Raw genomic sequence first — 16,746 nt, forward strand, 5'->3', positions numbered from 1 at the left:
CGCACTTGCGGCTATTCTGTGTTGAGCCGTTAACAAAAAAATATGTACTCCTATCTGCTTAATTTAGAGTTATTAATGTAACTTTAGTTGTTCCTACAAACGTTGGGCGATATGTTTTGATTTTTCATACATTGTTAGGCTGTGTGATGCGACTAATGATGATTTGATAAAAGTTGCTTGAAAGGCATGAGCTCTGCTTTGTTTTTGCGCAGGCTATACACACTTCATCAGTCTCTCATTCACAATCTGACAAGCACTTGATAATGCCTCAACTTCCCGGCGGCATCCCTTTTGCCTCAACTTCCCGGCGGCATACCTAATGCCTCAACTTCCCGGCGGCATCCCTGTTTTTTGCGACCGGTGGCCGTTGTGCCCTTGGCCCGGAGTGCTGCGTTGTGCCCTTCTCCCGGAGTGCTGCGTGCTCCGAAGCACCTCTCACGCACATGGCTCTCCATCACCTGATCAGGTCATTCTCAGAGGCTACAAGTGAAGACAGACACATCAGCGATGCAACTGCGCGCGTTCTTATCCAATTCCGAGGTGCATATTGAAGATATTGGAAGAACGGTCCACATTTACTTTTCGTCAGCCAACAAGATGAGTAAGCCTAATGAACAGCAAAAGCACAATCCTATGTCAATCTACTATCCCCCATTGTACAAAAGTTGACCTATTCTGTGCTATAAATAAATATTCCAAACATAGTCTGGGACAGTTGTGGGATATGATAGATCTCAAATTAATACAACCACTAGCATAAAAAAAAAACTTTTTACGTAATATGGCTGACTCAACAGCTCTGAGCGTTTAGCTTAAAATGTTGATAAACTATGAGGCTATTTCTTAACATTATAAGCGCAGCAATGCGCACACGGCAGTAGGCTATAACCATGAATGTTCCATTAGTGGGAAAACACCATTATCAAAAGTGACGCAAATGCGATTATGCATGTAATGCTTTTATTATAAAGGTGCTTTTTTATGGTGAAAGTTTACCTCTCCAAACTTGAAACTCACCCGCTGTTTATGTATGCCAGTTAGACTTTACACCCCTTTTTAAAGCGGATTAATGTGCTTAATTTTAAGAAGTTATCAGAACATATAGGCCTATGGGCTAGACTACATGAGGTGTGCGACTAGGACTAGAAAAAGTTGCAATGGCATTGTTTCTTGTTTTACGCTGGGCATCATTCACAGGTGATATATAAGTGATAGGCTAATATTGTCACCCATCAGGCTATTCTTGATTTAATCTGTGACCGACCGGCTCAATTCGGTCTTATGTAGCAACAATTGAAATTGTGTTTTTTCCATTGGATAAAAGTAAAAACTCTGAGAAAATTGTATATCTTACACTACAGTTGATGAACAATGGGAAAGTAATTCTGCTTTGAAAGTTGATACATTTGTAACCTCACTTTTGAGAAAATGGCCCTGGAATTTGTTTGGTACACCTACTGGAGAGCTCTTCTTTGTCTACACCCATTCAGCATCGTTCACACCCTTTTAAGCTTTAGCACCACGCTTTAGCATCAGCAGCATCAGAGCTTGGAGAATCCTAATTGACTAAACGGTCATGTGGAATTTGACTGCCTTCATGACTCGTGACCGCTGGTGTGGCGGTAATACGGTCACCGAAATAGCCCTAGGTATTATCATTTTCACAATTTCAAAGTATTATTCCGACATTGTGTGGCAACAAATATGAAACACAGGAAAATAATGTTTTTGACTGCTCTGGGCTTTTAAGTTTGTCAGCAACGTGATCGTTTTTTAAGCTAATAACTGCAATTGTGAATATAAATCCTATTCCTCTGTCATGTCCTCGTTTGCAGGCCTTGCTCAAAACGCAAAACAAGCTGCGAATGCTGGTCCCCAATTTTACCTTCAACCTCGGCTTCTCTGGAAAGTTCTATCACACAGGTGAGGGCATCTCGAAGTGAAAAAACAAAACATACCCTGTACTAGACAGTGTCACTGTAGATTCTGAGTTGGATGGTGTCATTGAGAAACTCTGTACACATTATTTCCTTCCCTCCCCCTCCTCCCTCCCTCTCTGCTCCCTTTCTCATCCCTACCCCTCCAGGCACAGACGAAGAGGACCGGGGAGATGACATGCTGCTAAGACACAGGAAGGAGTTCTGGTGGTTCCCCCACATGTGGAGTCACATGCAGCCCCACCTGTTCCACAACGTCAGCGTGTTGGCTGAGCAAATGAGGCTCAACATGCTGTTTGCCCAGGTGAGTGGGCGTCCGTGGATACCAAGCATCCTAATCATACTATAGATCTCTCTGGTAAGATGACGTGTATATAGTATGCTTATCCTCAACGCATCGTAATTATGGCCTTGTTGATCCAAATGCTGAGTGGTAATTGAATTCCTGGATGCTGGCCGTTGTGGATTTTTCCTTGTGAGCAATTACCTGTCATTTCATATGCACAATGAATGAATATATATATATATAATATATACCATCCAAAATCCTTGTGCTTCCGATTGTATGTTAGAGTCTGGGGACTTGGCCCTATGCCAAATAAAAGTCAAATAAGGCCCTTTCTTAATGTACAGTAACATGGCGCGCCGACATTGGTGCAAAAGATGCCCCCAAGGCTGCCTTGTTGATGTAGTGAGAAGCATGCTGCCCCCAAGGCAGCTGTGCGTGTTGATGTAGTGAGTGGCATTGAGAGTCAGGGGCCTGGGCCCAGGGAGCAGACGGTGTCAGCTGGTGTGTGTGTGTGTGTGAGGTGAATACTAACCAGCAGCAGCGTCCCCTCTCAGTAATCCCTGCTGCCATACAGCTGCCCTTCTAACTGACAGTGATGGACCGTGTCTCTGAGTGGTCAGGGGGGAGAGAGAGGGTAGTGGGTCCTTCATCACGGCTTAATGAGCCTCAATGAGCTAGCTAGCCAACTTTTTTCGCCAATTAACTTCACCTGGCCGGTGTGCGACGGTGGCAAAGTTGGTTTGACTTTGTATACTCTGTGGGGCTAGTTAGGGACCGTAAATAAATTACACAATGTAAATGGGACAATAATTTCATGTTTTTTACATCTTTTAGTTGTTTCATTAAATGCTTTAAATATTTGTGTAGGAATTTCTACAATTTATAGTTGTTTTGAGTTTAAGTCCCATTGCGATATCGAATGTCAAACCAAATTGTACAGTGTTTGTATACATTAATATTGTGTCAGACAAGTATATATTCTGGGTTCTGTAGGGGTACAACAGTTGAACTAAGCTCATGAGGCTTTTATAAGTTATATTCTTCAAAAATCAATGTGTATCATTCATTTATAAGTCAAAAAAATGTATGTAGCAACTGCGGATTCTAGCTTTAAGCATTCCCAGCACTCTGTGTTCTGCTAGCGAGGGGCACAGTGCCATGGTACCACACTATACATTCAGTTTGATGCATTTGTGTTAGTCTATAAAGCTGGGCTCTCAAACTTTGTTCCTGGAGAGCTACCCTCCTGTAGGTTTTCGCTCCAACCCCAGTTGTATATAACCTGATTTAATCTTATCAACCAGCTAATTATTAGAATAAGGTGTGCTAGATTAGGGTTGGAATGAAAACCTACAGGACGGTAGCTCTCCAGGAACATGGTTGGAGAGCTCTGCTCTAAAGGATTTAAGCTCCTGCTGAGCTTCCTTACTGTTGCCTTTTTTACAGTGTAGTGATTTGTAGACCAAGCAGGGTTATGTTGCCCTCCAGTGGAGAAGTTGCACATAATTTTTCTGCTGCGTGTTCGTTTTGAAGCAGACGGTGACTCATTCATTGATCATTAAAATGGCAATATCATCACGTTTGTTATTGCAATTTGTTCTGGGTGTCCCTCCTGTCCCTAGACACTTCTGACATCCATCTTTCTCTCTGTCTTATATCTATCCCCACCCCCCTCTTCCCCTCCAGGAGCATGGGATTCCTACAGACATGGGCTATGCTGTGGCCCCCCACCACTCGGGGGTCTACCCTGTCCACAGCCAGCTGTACGAGGCCTGGAAGTCAGTGTGGGGCATCAAGGTGACCAGCACAGAGGAGTATCCTCACCTCAGACCAGCCCGCTACCGCAGGGGCTTCATCCACAATGGCATCCAGGTCAGTCACGGCAGTCAATCAGTTTATTAAAGGAGAAGTTTACCTAAAATCACACATTTCCCAAATGATTCCATACCTTGAAATTAGTTTGGTTGAGTTTCCCTTCTCCCTCTCTCTCCCTGCAGTCTAGAACTGGAATGAGTCTCGTGATGTATCTTTGTGCACTGCTAACTCTGCTATGTTGTCAGTCAACAAGCCATTGAGAAAATTCTTTGTTTTATTGAAAGCGTATGACCGAATTAGCTATTTTTTTAGCAAAAGTACCATTGGTTTTGAGACAGGAAATGTGTACTTTTCCACCTAAAATGATTGAGATTATTTTAGATAATTATTTTATGTGGCCGACTGAAACAACAGCGGAGATGGACAACAACTGCGCATGTGCACTCTCATTGGGCAAACTCTGTGACATATACAGTACTGTTCAAAAGTTTGGGGTCACTTAGAAATGTCCTTTTTTTTTTGTCCATTAAAATAACATAAAATTGATCAGAAATACAGTGTAGACATTGTTAATGTTGTAAATGACTATTGTAGCTGGAAATGGCAGATTTTTTTTATGGAATGCGTACAGAGGCCAATTTTCAGCAACCATCACTCCTCTGTTCCAATGGCACGTTGTGTTAACTAATCCAAGTTTATCATTTTAAAAGGCTAATTGATCATTAGAAAACCCTTTTGCAATTATGTTAGCACAGCTGAAAACTGTTTAAAGAAGCAATAAAACTGGCCTTTAGATTATTTGAGTATCTGGACCATCAGCATTCGTGGGTTCAATTACAGGCTCAAAATGGCTAGAAACAAGTAACCTTCTTCAGAAACTCATCAGTCTATTCTTGTTCTGAGAAATGAAGGCTATTCCATGCGAGAAATTACCAAGAAACTGAAGATCTCGTACCACACTATGTACTACTCTTTCACAGAACAGCGCAAACTGGCTTTAATCACAATAGAAAGAGGAGTGGGAGGCCCCGGTGCACAACTGAGCAAGAGCACAAGTACATTAGAGTGTCTAGTTTGAGAAACAGATGCCTCACAAGTCCTCAACTGGCAGCTTCATTAAATAGTACCCACAAAACACCAGTCTCAACGTCAACAGTGAAGAGGCGACTCCGGGATGCTGGCCTACTGGATACTTTCACACATTTTCCCAATGTCTGATGTTGTTGGCTAGCCATGGCTTATTTACATGACAAAATGTCAGGCAACTGTATAGCCTTGTGTGGAATACCTGGCTCCAGGAACCACCTGGGGTATAGGATTACCCATAGTGTGGTCTATCACTTATTTGTAACCCCCCCTATCGATAGGGGTCATGAGTATCAAAACAATAACAAAGTTACACAGGTTAGTAACATGGTATCACTTGACTTGTGTGTTAGTGTGAACGTTTTTCTTTGTTAATACACATAACAATAATAATTTGTCATAGAGTGCATTCGGAACGCATTCAGACCCCTTTACTTCTTACACATTTTGTTACGTTACAGCCTTATTCTAAAATGGCAACAAACAAAAAACATCCCTCATCAATCTACACACAATACCCCATAATGACAAAGCAAAATAATGTTTTTTTATACATTTTTGCAAATGTATAAATACATTTAAAAAATGGAAGTATCACATTAACATAAGTATTCAGACCCTTTACTCAGTACTTTGTTGAAGCACCTTTGGCAGCAATTACAGCCTTGAGTCTTCTTCTTGATGACGCTACAAGCTTGGCACACCTGTATTTTGGGGAGTTTCTCCCATTCTTCTCTGCAGATCTTCTCAAGCTCTGTCAGGTTAGATGGTGAGTGTCACTGCACAGCTATTTTCAGTTTTCTCCAGAGATGTTCGATCGGGTTCAAGTCTGGGCTCTGGTTGGGCCACTCAAGGACATTCAGACATTCAGAGACTTGTCCCGAAGCTACTCCTGCGTTGTCTTGGCTGTGTGCAGTGTTTGAAAGGTGAACCTTCACCCCAGTCTGAGATCCTGAGCACTCTGGAGCAGGTTTTCATCAAGGATCTTTCTGTACTTTGCTCTGTTCATCTTTCCCTCGATCCTGACTGGTCTCCCAGTCCCTGCTGCTGAAAAACATCCCCACAGCCATGATGCTGCCACCATCATGCTTCACCGTAGGGATGGTGCCAAGTTTCCTCCAGATATGACATGGCATTCAGGCCAAAGAGTTCAGTATTGGTTTCATCAGATCAGAGAATCTTGTTTCTCAAGATCTGACAATCCTTTAGGTGCCTTCTGGCAAACTCCAAGCGGGCTGTCATGTGCCTTTTACTGAGGAGTGGCTTCTCTGGCCACTCTACCATAAAAACATGATTGATGGAGTGCAGCAGAGATGGTTGTCCTTCGGGAAGGTTCTCCCATCTCCACAGAGGAATTCTGGAGCTCTGTCAGAGTGGCCATCGGGTTCCTGGTCACCTCCCTGACCAAGGCACTTCTCCCCCGATTGCTCAGTTTGGCCAGGCAGCCAGCTCTAGGAAGAGTCTTGGTTGTTCCAAACTTCTTCCGTTTCAGAATGATGGGGGCCACTGTGTTCTTGGGGAACTTCAATGCTGCAGACATTTTTTTGGTACCCTTCCCTAGATCTGTGCCTCAACACAATCTTGTCTCTGAGCTCTACGGACAATTCCTTCGACCTCATGGCTTGGCTTTTGCTCTGACATGCACTGTCAACTGTGGGACCTTTATATAGACAGGTGTGTGCCTTTCCAAATGATGTCCAAGCAATTGAGTTTACCACAGGTGGACTCCAATCAAGTTGTAGAAACATCTCAAGGATGATCAATGGGTACAGGATGCACTTGAGCTCAATTTCGAGTCTCATAGCAAAGGGTCAGAATAAAATAAAATAAACTTTTTTTTTTTATTAGCAAAAATGTCTAAACATGTTTTCGCTCTGTCATTATTGGGTATTGTGTGTACATTGACGAGGGAAAAACATATTCAATCAATTTTAGAATAAGACTGTAATGTAACAAAATGTGGAAAAAGGGAAGGGGTCTGAATACTTTCCAAACAACTGGCACAAGAACTTGAATGAATGGATAAACCCAATTGACTTTATGTATTTTTATTATAAATTGTATCACACACGTACATCACACTTTTGAATAAATTATGTCTAGCATAATATAAAGTTATGCTAGGGGGGTTGATTAGGAACAAACCATGCTTGAATGTTTGGTATTACATTTTTTGTGACAAATATATTATAAAAACAACAATACTTGCTTTATTGGTCCATTTGCATGGATATTCTTTATTTATGCAGTTCACAGTACCTAACCTGGCACAAAACACACATCACAGGCTGAGAGCAGTACATACCTGTAACTTTGACAATTCACAAGGATATTTAACTCCAATGGCATTTACCACACAGCATGGGAGAGGAATCCGGACTTCTGGACCCAGTGTCTCATCGCAGAGGACCCACTCAGAAACAAATTTGTATGAGACCAGTCTGAACTGTATCGAATTACAATTATAGATTGAAGGGCAAAGTGGATTTGAGAATCTGGAGCAGCAGCCATGCACTTATAACATAACTTTTTGACAATATGAAAACAGGTTCTTCTTTGCTAATAACACCTAGATGTAGGTGTTATTTCAAGTTCAATATGTAGGCCTGTATTTCCTATATCCTACTCAAATAAAAGATGCAAAAAACATTGTGATAATGTGAAGACATATCTTGACAGTGTTTGGCTAATGTAAAAACATAAACCCACAATGGTCCAGCTCATAGAGGTTTATGATAAGTGATCATTCAATAGAGTAAAGTTCAGCTACTTACACGTTGGAAAACTGTCCATTTGACCCAACTGGAACTGGGTTGTGTCTCCAATTTCTTTTTGGGATATGGAAAAAAATTCCAGTACAACAGTGTTGATGTGAGCAGCAAAATCCCATTTGTCGCGAAAGGAAACTAGCTGCTCTTCATCATCAATAAGTTGGTAATTTAATCAAATTCTCTGCAGCATAAGCATTCTTCATGAGTCTGCATTGGCGCACAGTTACCACAACTACACCACCAATCTGCGTTCATCCTAGGGATGGGCTGGAGCTGTGGTCCTGATGCTGCCTCTGTGGCTACAACCAGGCCAGCCATCTGAAGCTCAATTTGCCTGAATTCTTGATCACAGTACTCAGGCTCAAATAAATATGGTTTGGCGACACCATCGGCGCCCCTGCAGTAGTTTTCTTCATCACTCGCAAGTATTTAGTCATCAGACTTGTTTGTAGGTTGATGTTTACTTCATATAACTAATCTCTAACGCTAGACTTCTGTCTTCACTTCTCCCCAAAATGTATTTATTCTAAAATTAAGTAAGAGAGCTAGAGAGGGAGTGCTAGCTATTTATTAATTTTACTTAGCTACTGAATGCAGCTAGATAGTTTAGACTACACAAACACCCGGTTCAAACAGAAAGGCATGCTATGTTTGAACATCCGGCGCCGAAACGAGATGGCCGACTCGCTTCGCGTTCCTTGGAAAATATGCAGTATTTTGTTTTTTTATGTGTTATTTCTTACATCGGTACCCCAGGTAATCTTAGGTTTCATTACATACAGTCGGGAGGAACTACTGAATATACGATTAACGTCAACTCATCATCGTTCCTACCAGAAATATGACTTTCCCGAAACGGATCCAGTGTTTTGCCTTCCACCCAATACAATGGATCTGATCCCAGCCGGCGACCCTGTGCGACGCCGTAAAAGGGGCAAACGAGGCGGTCTCCTGGCCAGGCTTCGGAGACGGGCACATCGCGCTCCACTCCCTAGCATACTACTCGCCAATGTCCAGTCTCTTGACAATAAGGTTGATGAAATCCGAGCACGGGTAGCATTCCAGAGAGACATCAGGGATTGCAACGTGCTCTGCTTCACGGAAACATGGCTAACTCAAGAGACGCTAACGGAGTCGGTGCAGCCAGCTGGTTTCTTCATGCATCGCGCCGACAGAAACAAACATCTTTCTGGTAAGAAGAGGGGCGGGGGGGTATGCCTTATGATTAACGAGACGTGGTGTGATCATCATAACAACACACAGGAACTCAAGTCATTCTGTTCACCTGATCTAGAACTCCTCACAATAAAATGTCGACCGCATTATCTACCAAGGGAATTCTCTTCAATCATAATCACAGCCGTATATATTCCCCCCCAAGCAGACACATCGATGGCCCTGAACGAACTTTATCTGACTCTTTGTAAACTGGAAACCACACACCCTGAGGCTGCATTCATCGTAGCTGGGGATTTTAACAAGGCTAATCTAAAAACAAAACTCCCTAAATTCTATCAGCATATCGATTGTGCTACCAGGGCTGGAAAAACCCTAGATCATTGTTATACTAATTTCCGCGACGCATATAAGGCCCTCCCCCGCCCCCCTTTCGGAAAAGCTGACCACGACTCCATTTCGTTGATTCCAGCCTACAAACAGAAACTAAAACAACAAGCTCCCGCGCTCAGGTCTGTTCAACGCTGGTCCGACCAATCTGATTCCACGCTTCAAGACTGCTTCGATCACGCGGATTGGAATATGTTCCGCATTGCGTCCAACAACAATATTGACGAATATGCTGATTCGGTGAGCGAGTTCATTAGGAAGTGCATTGACGATGTCGTACCCACAGCAACGATTAAAACATTCCCAAACCAGAAACCGTGGATTGACGGCAGCATTCGCGTGAAACTGAAAGCGCGAACCACTGCTTTTAACCAGGGCAAGGTGACCGGAAGCATGACCGAATACAAACAGTGTAGCTATTCTCTCCGCAAGGCAATCAAACAGGCTAAGTCCCAGTACAGAGACAAAATCGAGTCACAATTCAACAGCTCAGACACAAGAGGTATGTGGCAGGGTCTACAGTCAATCACGGATTACAAAAAGAAAACCAGCCCCGTCGCGGACCAGGATGTCTTGCTCCCAGACAGGCTAAACAACTTTTTTGCCCGCTTTGAGGACAATACAGTGCCACTGACACGGCCCCCTACCAAAACCTGCGGGCTCTCCTTCACTGCAGCCGAGGTGAGTAAAACATTTAAACGTGTTAACCCTCGCAAGGCTGCAGGCCCAGACGGCATTCCCAGCCGCGTCCTCAGAGCATGCGCAGACCAGCTGGCTGGTGTGTTTACGGACATATTCAATCAATCCTTATCCCAGTCTGCTGTTCCCACATGCTTCAAGAGGGCCACCATTGTTCCTGTTCCCAAGAAAGCTAAGGTAACTGAGCTAAACGACTACCGCCCCGTAGCACTCACTTCCGTCATCATGAAGTGCTTTGAGAGACTAGTCAAGGACCATATCACCTCCACCCTACCGGACACCCTAGACCCACTCCAATTTGCTTACCGACCCAATAGGTCCACAGACGACGCAATCGCAACCACACTGCACACTGCCCTAACCCATCTGGACAAGAGGAATACCCATGTGAGAATGCTGTTCATCGATTACAGCTCAGCATTTAACACCATAGTACCCTCCAAACTCGTCATCAAGCTCGAGACCCTGGGTCTCGACCCCGCCCTGTGCAACTGGGTCCTGGACTTCCTGACGGGCCGCCCCCAGGTGGTGAGGGTAGGTAACAACATCTCCACCCCGCTGATCCTCAACACTGGGGCCCCACAAGGGTGCGTTCTGAGCCCTCTCCTGTACTCCCTGTTCAGCCACGACTGCGTGGCCATGCACGCCTCCAACTCAATCATCAAGTTTGCGGATGACACTACAGTGGTAGGCTTGATTACCAACAACGACGAGACGGCCTACAGGGAGGAGGTGAGGGCCCTCGGAGTGTGGTGTCAGGAAAATAACCTCACACTCAACGTCAACAAAACAAAGGAGATGATTGTGGACTTCAGGAAACAGCAGAGGGAGCACCCCCCTATCCACATCGACGGGTCAGTAGTGGAGAAGGTGGAAAGTTTTAAGTTCCTCGGTGTACACATCACGGACAAACTGAATTGGTCCACCCACACAGACAGCGTCGTGAAGAAGGCGCAGCAGCGCCTCTTCAACCTCTGGAGGCTGAAGAAATTCGGCTTGTCACCAAAAGCACTCACAAACTTCTACAGATGCACAATCGAGAGCATCCTGTCGGGCTGTATCACCGCCTGGTACGGCAACTGCTCCGCCCACAACCGTAAGGCTCTCCAGAGGGTAGTGAGGTCTGCAGAACGCATCACCGGGGGCAAACTACCTGCCCTCCAGGACACCTACACCACCCGATGTCACAGGAAGGCCATAAAGATCATCAAGGACAACAACCACCCAAGCCACTGCCTGTTCACCCCGCTATCATCCAGAAGGCGAGGTCAGTACAGGTGCATCAAAGCAGGGACCGAGAGACTGAAAAACAGCTTCTATCTCAAGGCCATCAGACTGTTAAACAGCCACCACTAACATTTAGCGGCCGCTGCCAACATACTGACTCAACTCCAGCCACTTTAAAAATGGGAATTGATGGAAATTATGTAAAAATGTACCACTAGCCACTTTAAACAATGCCACTTAATATAATGTTTACATACCCTACATTACCCATCTCATATGTATATACTGTACTCTATATCATCTACTGCATCTTGCCATCTTTATGTAATACATGTACCACTAGCCACTTTAAACTATGCCACTTTATGTTTACATACCCTACAGTACTCATCTCATATGTATATACCGTACTCTATACCATCTACTGCATCTTGCCTATGCCGTTCTGTACCACCACTCATTCATATATCTTTATGTACATATTCTTTATCCCTTTACACTTGTGTGTGTATAAGGTAGTAGTTGTGGAATTGTTAGGTTAGATTACTTGTTGGTTATTACTGCATTGTCGGAACTAGAAGCACAAGCATTTCGCTACACTCGCATTAACATCTGCTAACCATGTGTATGTGACTAATAAAATTTGATTTGATTTGATTTTGATTTGATTTTATGTTGACTAGCTGGCTATGGCTATCCAACACTGGAACTCTTCCAAGTCAAGGTAAGCTTTTGGTTTTATTCATTTATTGCCACCAGGGCCCGCCAGTGTAACTACTAAACTGCTTGCTAACTGTACACTGTACTGCATGATTTTAGTGGGTTTACTTACGCATTAGTTCTAGTGGCTATGTTGTTGACTTGACGTTAGCTAATATGGTGACAAAAATATAGGCTGTGTGTAGCGGTTATGATATGAAGATTCAAAAGGAACGAAACAGGGATAATCATACTGTTTGCAACTGTTGGACTAATGATTACACCTTAGATCAGCTATATGCAGGCAAGATTGTGCAGGGCGGTGTGCACCTATGTTGTAAACTTTCATTCATAGGCTAGGTTGTAGCAATCTCATGATGGGTATCGGGAAAATTCGAGTGTCATGTAGTGAGTAGCCTAAACCTATCGATGTTACATTGAACTGGGTGAATGGAAAATGAATGAGTCATCCAATATACTGTAATAGAAATAAGCCATGCTCATAAATAAATCATTGTTCTCCCTCATCTTAAATGGCACCGACCGCCACTGTTCCATGGGTATCAGTCTGCCATCAAACATCAACAATAAGATATGTAGCCTATAGAGCCCCACAGTGTAGGCGTCATAATACCCATAAAACCTAGCGGTCAAACAGGAAAATGGTTCCAATCGTTTTTTCACCAGTAATTTTTCCCATATGGGATTTTAGAACCCCTTCAAAAAAAGGTCTCTGTTTCATGTTGGCTTTCCCTGGTGTGACGTTTTGATAACCGTGTAAATCTCTCTCGGACAAGGTGACTTTGATCAATATATTCGTCACTATTTACTTTCAGATTCGAAAATGGTAATTAGCATCAAATTAGACATCATGCAAGACTAGTGGTGTAAAGTACTGTTTAAGTAGTTTTTTTTGCTATCTGTACTTGACTAATTCTATTTTTGACTACTTTTACTTCACCACATTCCTAAAGAAAATAATGTACTTTTTACTCCATACATTTTCCCTGACACCCAAAAGTACTAGTTACATTTTGAATGCTTAGCAGAACAGGAAAATTGTCAAATTCACACACTTATCAAGAGAACATCCCTGGTCATCTCTACTGCCTCTGATCTGGTGGACTCACTAAACAGAAATGCTTTGTTTGTAAGTTAATGTCTGAGTATGGCTATCCATAAATATAAAAAATATGGCTGTATGGTTTGCTTAATATAAGGAATTAGAAATTATTAATACGGTCTGGCTCAGTGCCTCCACTTTTAATTCCAGTCTGACTAGATGGAAAGGGTCTGTTTTTTCATCAGCCACTCTCTCTGACGTCCAAAGAATTAAATGTTTTTATTTGCTTACGTGTGTGTGGAATTTTGTTGACGTTTTCATTGGCTTTCATATACACACATCGGTAGGGTTTCCAGCGGGAGGGATTTGGGGGCGGGGGCATGATGACTCAGCCTCCCCAGGTGTTGCGTTGCCATGGTGATAGATGACTCACCCTGAGGTCCCTGTGCACAATGTTATGCTGGTGCATGTGGTGGACACACTCCAGGATCTGATTGATGCACTGGCTGCAGAGAAAGGAGACACAGGACACAGAACATACACGTCAATGCACAGACACACCACTACACAATACACAGTATGGGGTAAGAACTAATGGAGGCTACTGGTTAATGGATTAGATGAGGTGCGTTTCCCCTTGTCATTTAAGAACTTTGAGCACTTCCAATTCATTACTATTGCTGTCTGTTATTATTAGAAACGGTGAACGAGAAGTACAGGCGGGCCTCCCGAGTGGCGCAGTGCTAGAGGCATCACTACAGACCCGAGTTGATCCCGGTTTGTATCACAACCGGCCTTGATCGGGAGTACCATAGGGCGGTGCACAATTTGGCCGTGGGGGCTTTACAAGGCTCATCGCGCTCTAGCGACTCCTTGTGGCGGGCCAGGCGCCTGCAGGCTGACCGCGGTCGTCAGTTGAACAGTGTTTCCTCCGACGTATTGGTGCGGCTGGCTTCCAGGTTAAGCGGGCGGGTGTTAAGAAGAGTGGTTTGTCGTGTCATGTTTCGGAGGACGCATGACTTGACCTTTGCAGCAGTTGCAGCAATGAGACAAGATCAGAATTGGGGAGAAAAAGGGGGTAAAATAAAAAAATTGGAATATGTCAGATAGAATGCACCTAGTCACCCATCAATCATCAAACACCTGTACTCCAACAATTTTTTTTTTTTTTAAGAAATCAAAATTGTAAACATACATACACTGAGTACAGTGCATTCAGAAAGTATTCAGACCCCTTCCCGTTTTCCACATTTTGTTGTCACAGCCTTATTCTAAAATGTTTTAGACTTTTTTTCCCTCATCAATCTACACACAATACCCCATAATGACAAAGCGAAAACTGATTTTTAGAAGAAAAAAATCAAATGTATTAAACATAAAAAAACAGATACCTTATTTACATAAGTATTCAGACCTTTTGCTTTGAGACTCAAAATTGAGCTCAGGTGCATCCTGTTTCCATTGATCATCCTTGAGATGTTTCTACAACTTGATTGGAGTCCACCTGTGGTAAATTCAATTGATTGGACATGATTTGGAAAGACACAAACCTTTCTATATAAGGTCCCACAGTTGAAGGTGCATTTCAGAGCAAAAGCCAAGCCATGAGGTCGAAGGAATTGTCCGTAGAGCTCAGAGACAGGATTGTATCGAGACACAGATCTGGGGAAGTGTGCCAAAAAATGTCTGCAGCATTGAAGGGCCCCAAGAACACAGTGGCCTCCATCATTCTTAAATGGACAAAGTTTGGAACCACCAAGACTCTTCCTAGATCTGGCTGCCCGGGACAAACTGAGCAATCAGGGGAGAAGGGCCTTGGTCAGGGAGATGATCCAAGAACCCGGTGGTCACTCTGACAGAGCTCCAGAGTTGTTCTGTGGTGATGGGAGAACCTTCCAGAAGGACAACCATCTCTGCAGCTCTTCACCAATCAGGCTTTTATGGTAGTGGCCAGATGGAAGCCACTCCTCAGTAAAGTGCACATGACAGCCCGCTTAGAGTTTTTCTTGAGAAACAAGATTCTCTGGTCTGATGATCTGAATGCCAAGTGTCACGTCTGGAGGAAACCTGGCACCATCCCTACGGTGAAGCATGGTGGTGGCAGAATCATGCTGTGGGGATGTTTTTCAGTGACAGGGACTGGGAGACTAGTCAGGATCGAGGGAAAGATGAACGGAGCGAAGTACAGAGGACCTCAGACGACCCTAAGCACACAGCCAAGACAATGCAGGAGTGACTTCGAGACAAGTCTCCAAATATCCTTAAATGGTCCAGCCAGAATCCTGACTTGAACCCGATCGAATATCTCTGGAGAGACCTGAAAATAGCTGTGCAGCAACGCTCCCAATCCAACCGGACTGAGCTTGAGAGGATCTGCAGAGAAGAACGGGAGAAACTCCCAAAATACAGGTGTGCCAAGCTTGTAGCGTCATACCCAAGAAGACACGAGGCTGTAATCGCTGCCAAAGGTGCTTCAACAAAGTACTGCGTAAAGGGTCTGAATACTTATGTAAATGTCAGTTAAGTCTTTTTTTTTTGCTTTGTCATTATGGGGTATTGTGTGTAGATTGATGAGGGGGGAAAACGATTTAGTCAATTTTAGAATAACGTAACAAAATGTGGAAAATGTCAAGGGGTCTGATTACTTTCCGAATGCATTATACCAAACATTAATATTGAGTTGCACCCACCTTTTGCCCTCTGAACAGCCTCAATTCGTCAAGGCATGGACTCTACTCCACAGGGATGCTGGCCAATGTTGACTCAATACTTCCCACAGTTGTCAAGTTGGATGGATGTCCTTTGGGCAGTGGACTATTCTTGATACACACGGGAAACTGTTGAGCATGAACAACTCAGCAGTGTTTCAGTTCTTGACTCAAACCGGTGTGCCTGGCACCTACTACCATACCACATTCAAAGGCTCTTAAATCTTTTGTCTTGCCCGTTCACACTCCATGGCACACATTCACAATCCATGTCAAAATAATGGCGCCGGAGGGGATGGCTGCCGTTTAACGGGCTCCTAACCAACTGTGCTATTTTTTTGTTTTTTCGCATTGTTTGTAACTTATTTGGTACATAATGTTGCTGCTACCGTCTCTTATGCCCGAAACGGGCTTCTGGACATAAGAACAGCGATTACTCACCTTGAACTGGACAAATAATTTTTCTTTAATGAGTCCGACGCGAAGGATATACTGCTTTCTCGAGACCAGGCCCAAATCCCCGTCATTCGCATGAAGAAAAGATGGAGAAAAAGGGGTAGGAGGACAGGCGCCTCGTGAGAGTTCATAGGCGAGCTGGTAAACCACCACTACCATCCAGATTATTGGCCAATCTGCACATTGGAACATAAACTGGATGATCTACGATTTAAGACTTTTCTACCAACGGGACATTAAAAACTGTAATGTCTTATGTTTCACTGAGTCGTTGCTGAACGACAACACGGATAATATAGAGCTGGCTGGGTTTTCCGTGCATCGGCAGGACAGAGCAGCAATGTCTGGTAAGATGAGGGGCGGGGGTGTGGGTCTATTTGTCAATAATTATTAATTGTCTAATATTTTCGCCAGAGGTAGAGTACCTCAT

At 43.7% G+C, this 16,746-nt stretch overlaps 1 protein-coding gene across 6 annotated transcripts in view; it reads left to right on the plus strand.

Annotated features, from left to right (window-relative positions):
• The window catches only part of LOC139570839 (bifunctional heparan sulfate N-deacetylase/N-sulfotransferase 2-like), a 205,252-nt gene that overhangs the window by 182,045 nt on the left and 6,461 nt on the right, over nt 1–16,746 (plus strand). For all 6 annotated transcript variants that reach the window (XM_071393069.1, XM_071393073.1, XM_071393071.1 and 3 more), the window contains 3 exons: nt 1,836–1,923; nt 2,087–2,241; nt 3,913–4,098. In XM_071393069.1, the coding sequence (XP_071249170.1) occupies nt 1,836–1,923; nt 2,087–2,241; nt 3,913–4,098 (429 nt within the window). The remainder of the gene's footprint in view (nt 1–1,835; nt 1,924–2,086; nt 2,242–3,912; nt 4,099–16,746) is intronic.

This window comes from Salvelinus alpinus, chromosome 3, assembly GCF_045679555.1.
Source record: "Salvelinus alpinus chromosome 3, SLU_Salpinus.1, whole genome shotgun sequence".
Lineage (NCBI taxonomy): Eukaryota > Metazoa > Chordata > Actinopteri > Salmoniformes > Salmonidae > Salvelinus > Salvelinus alpinus.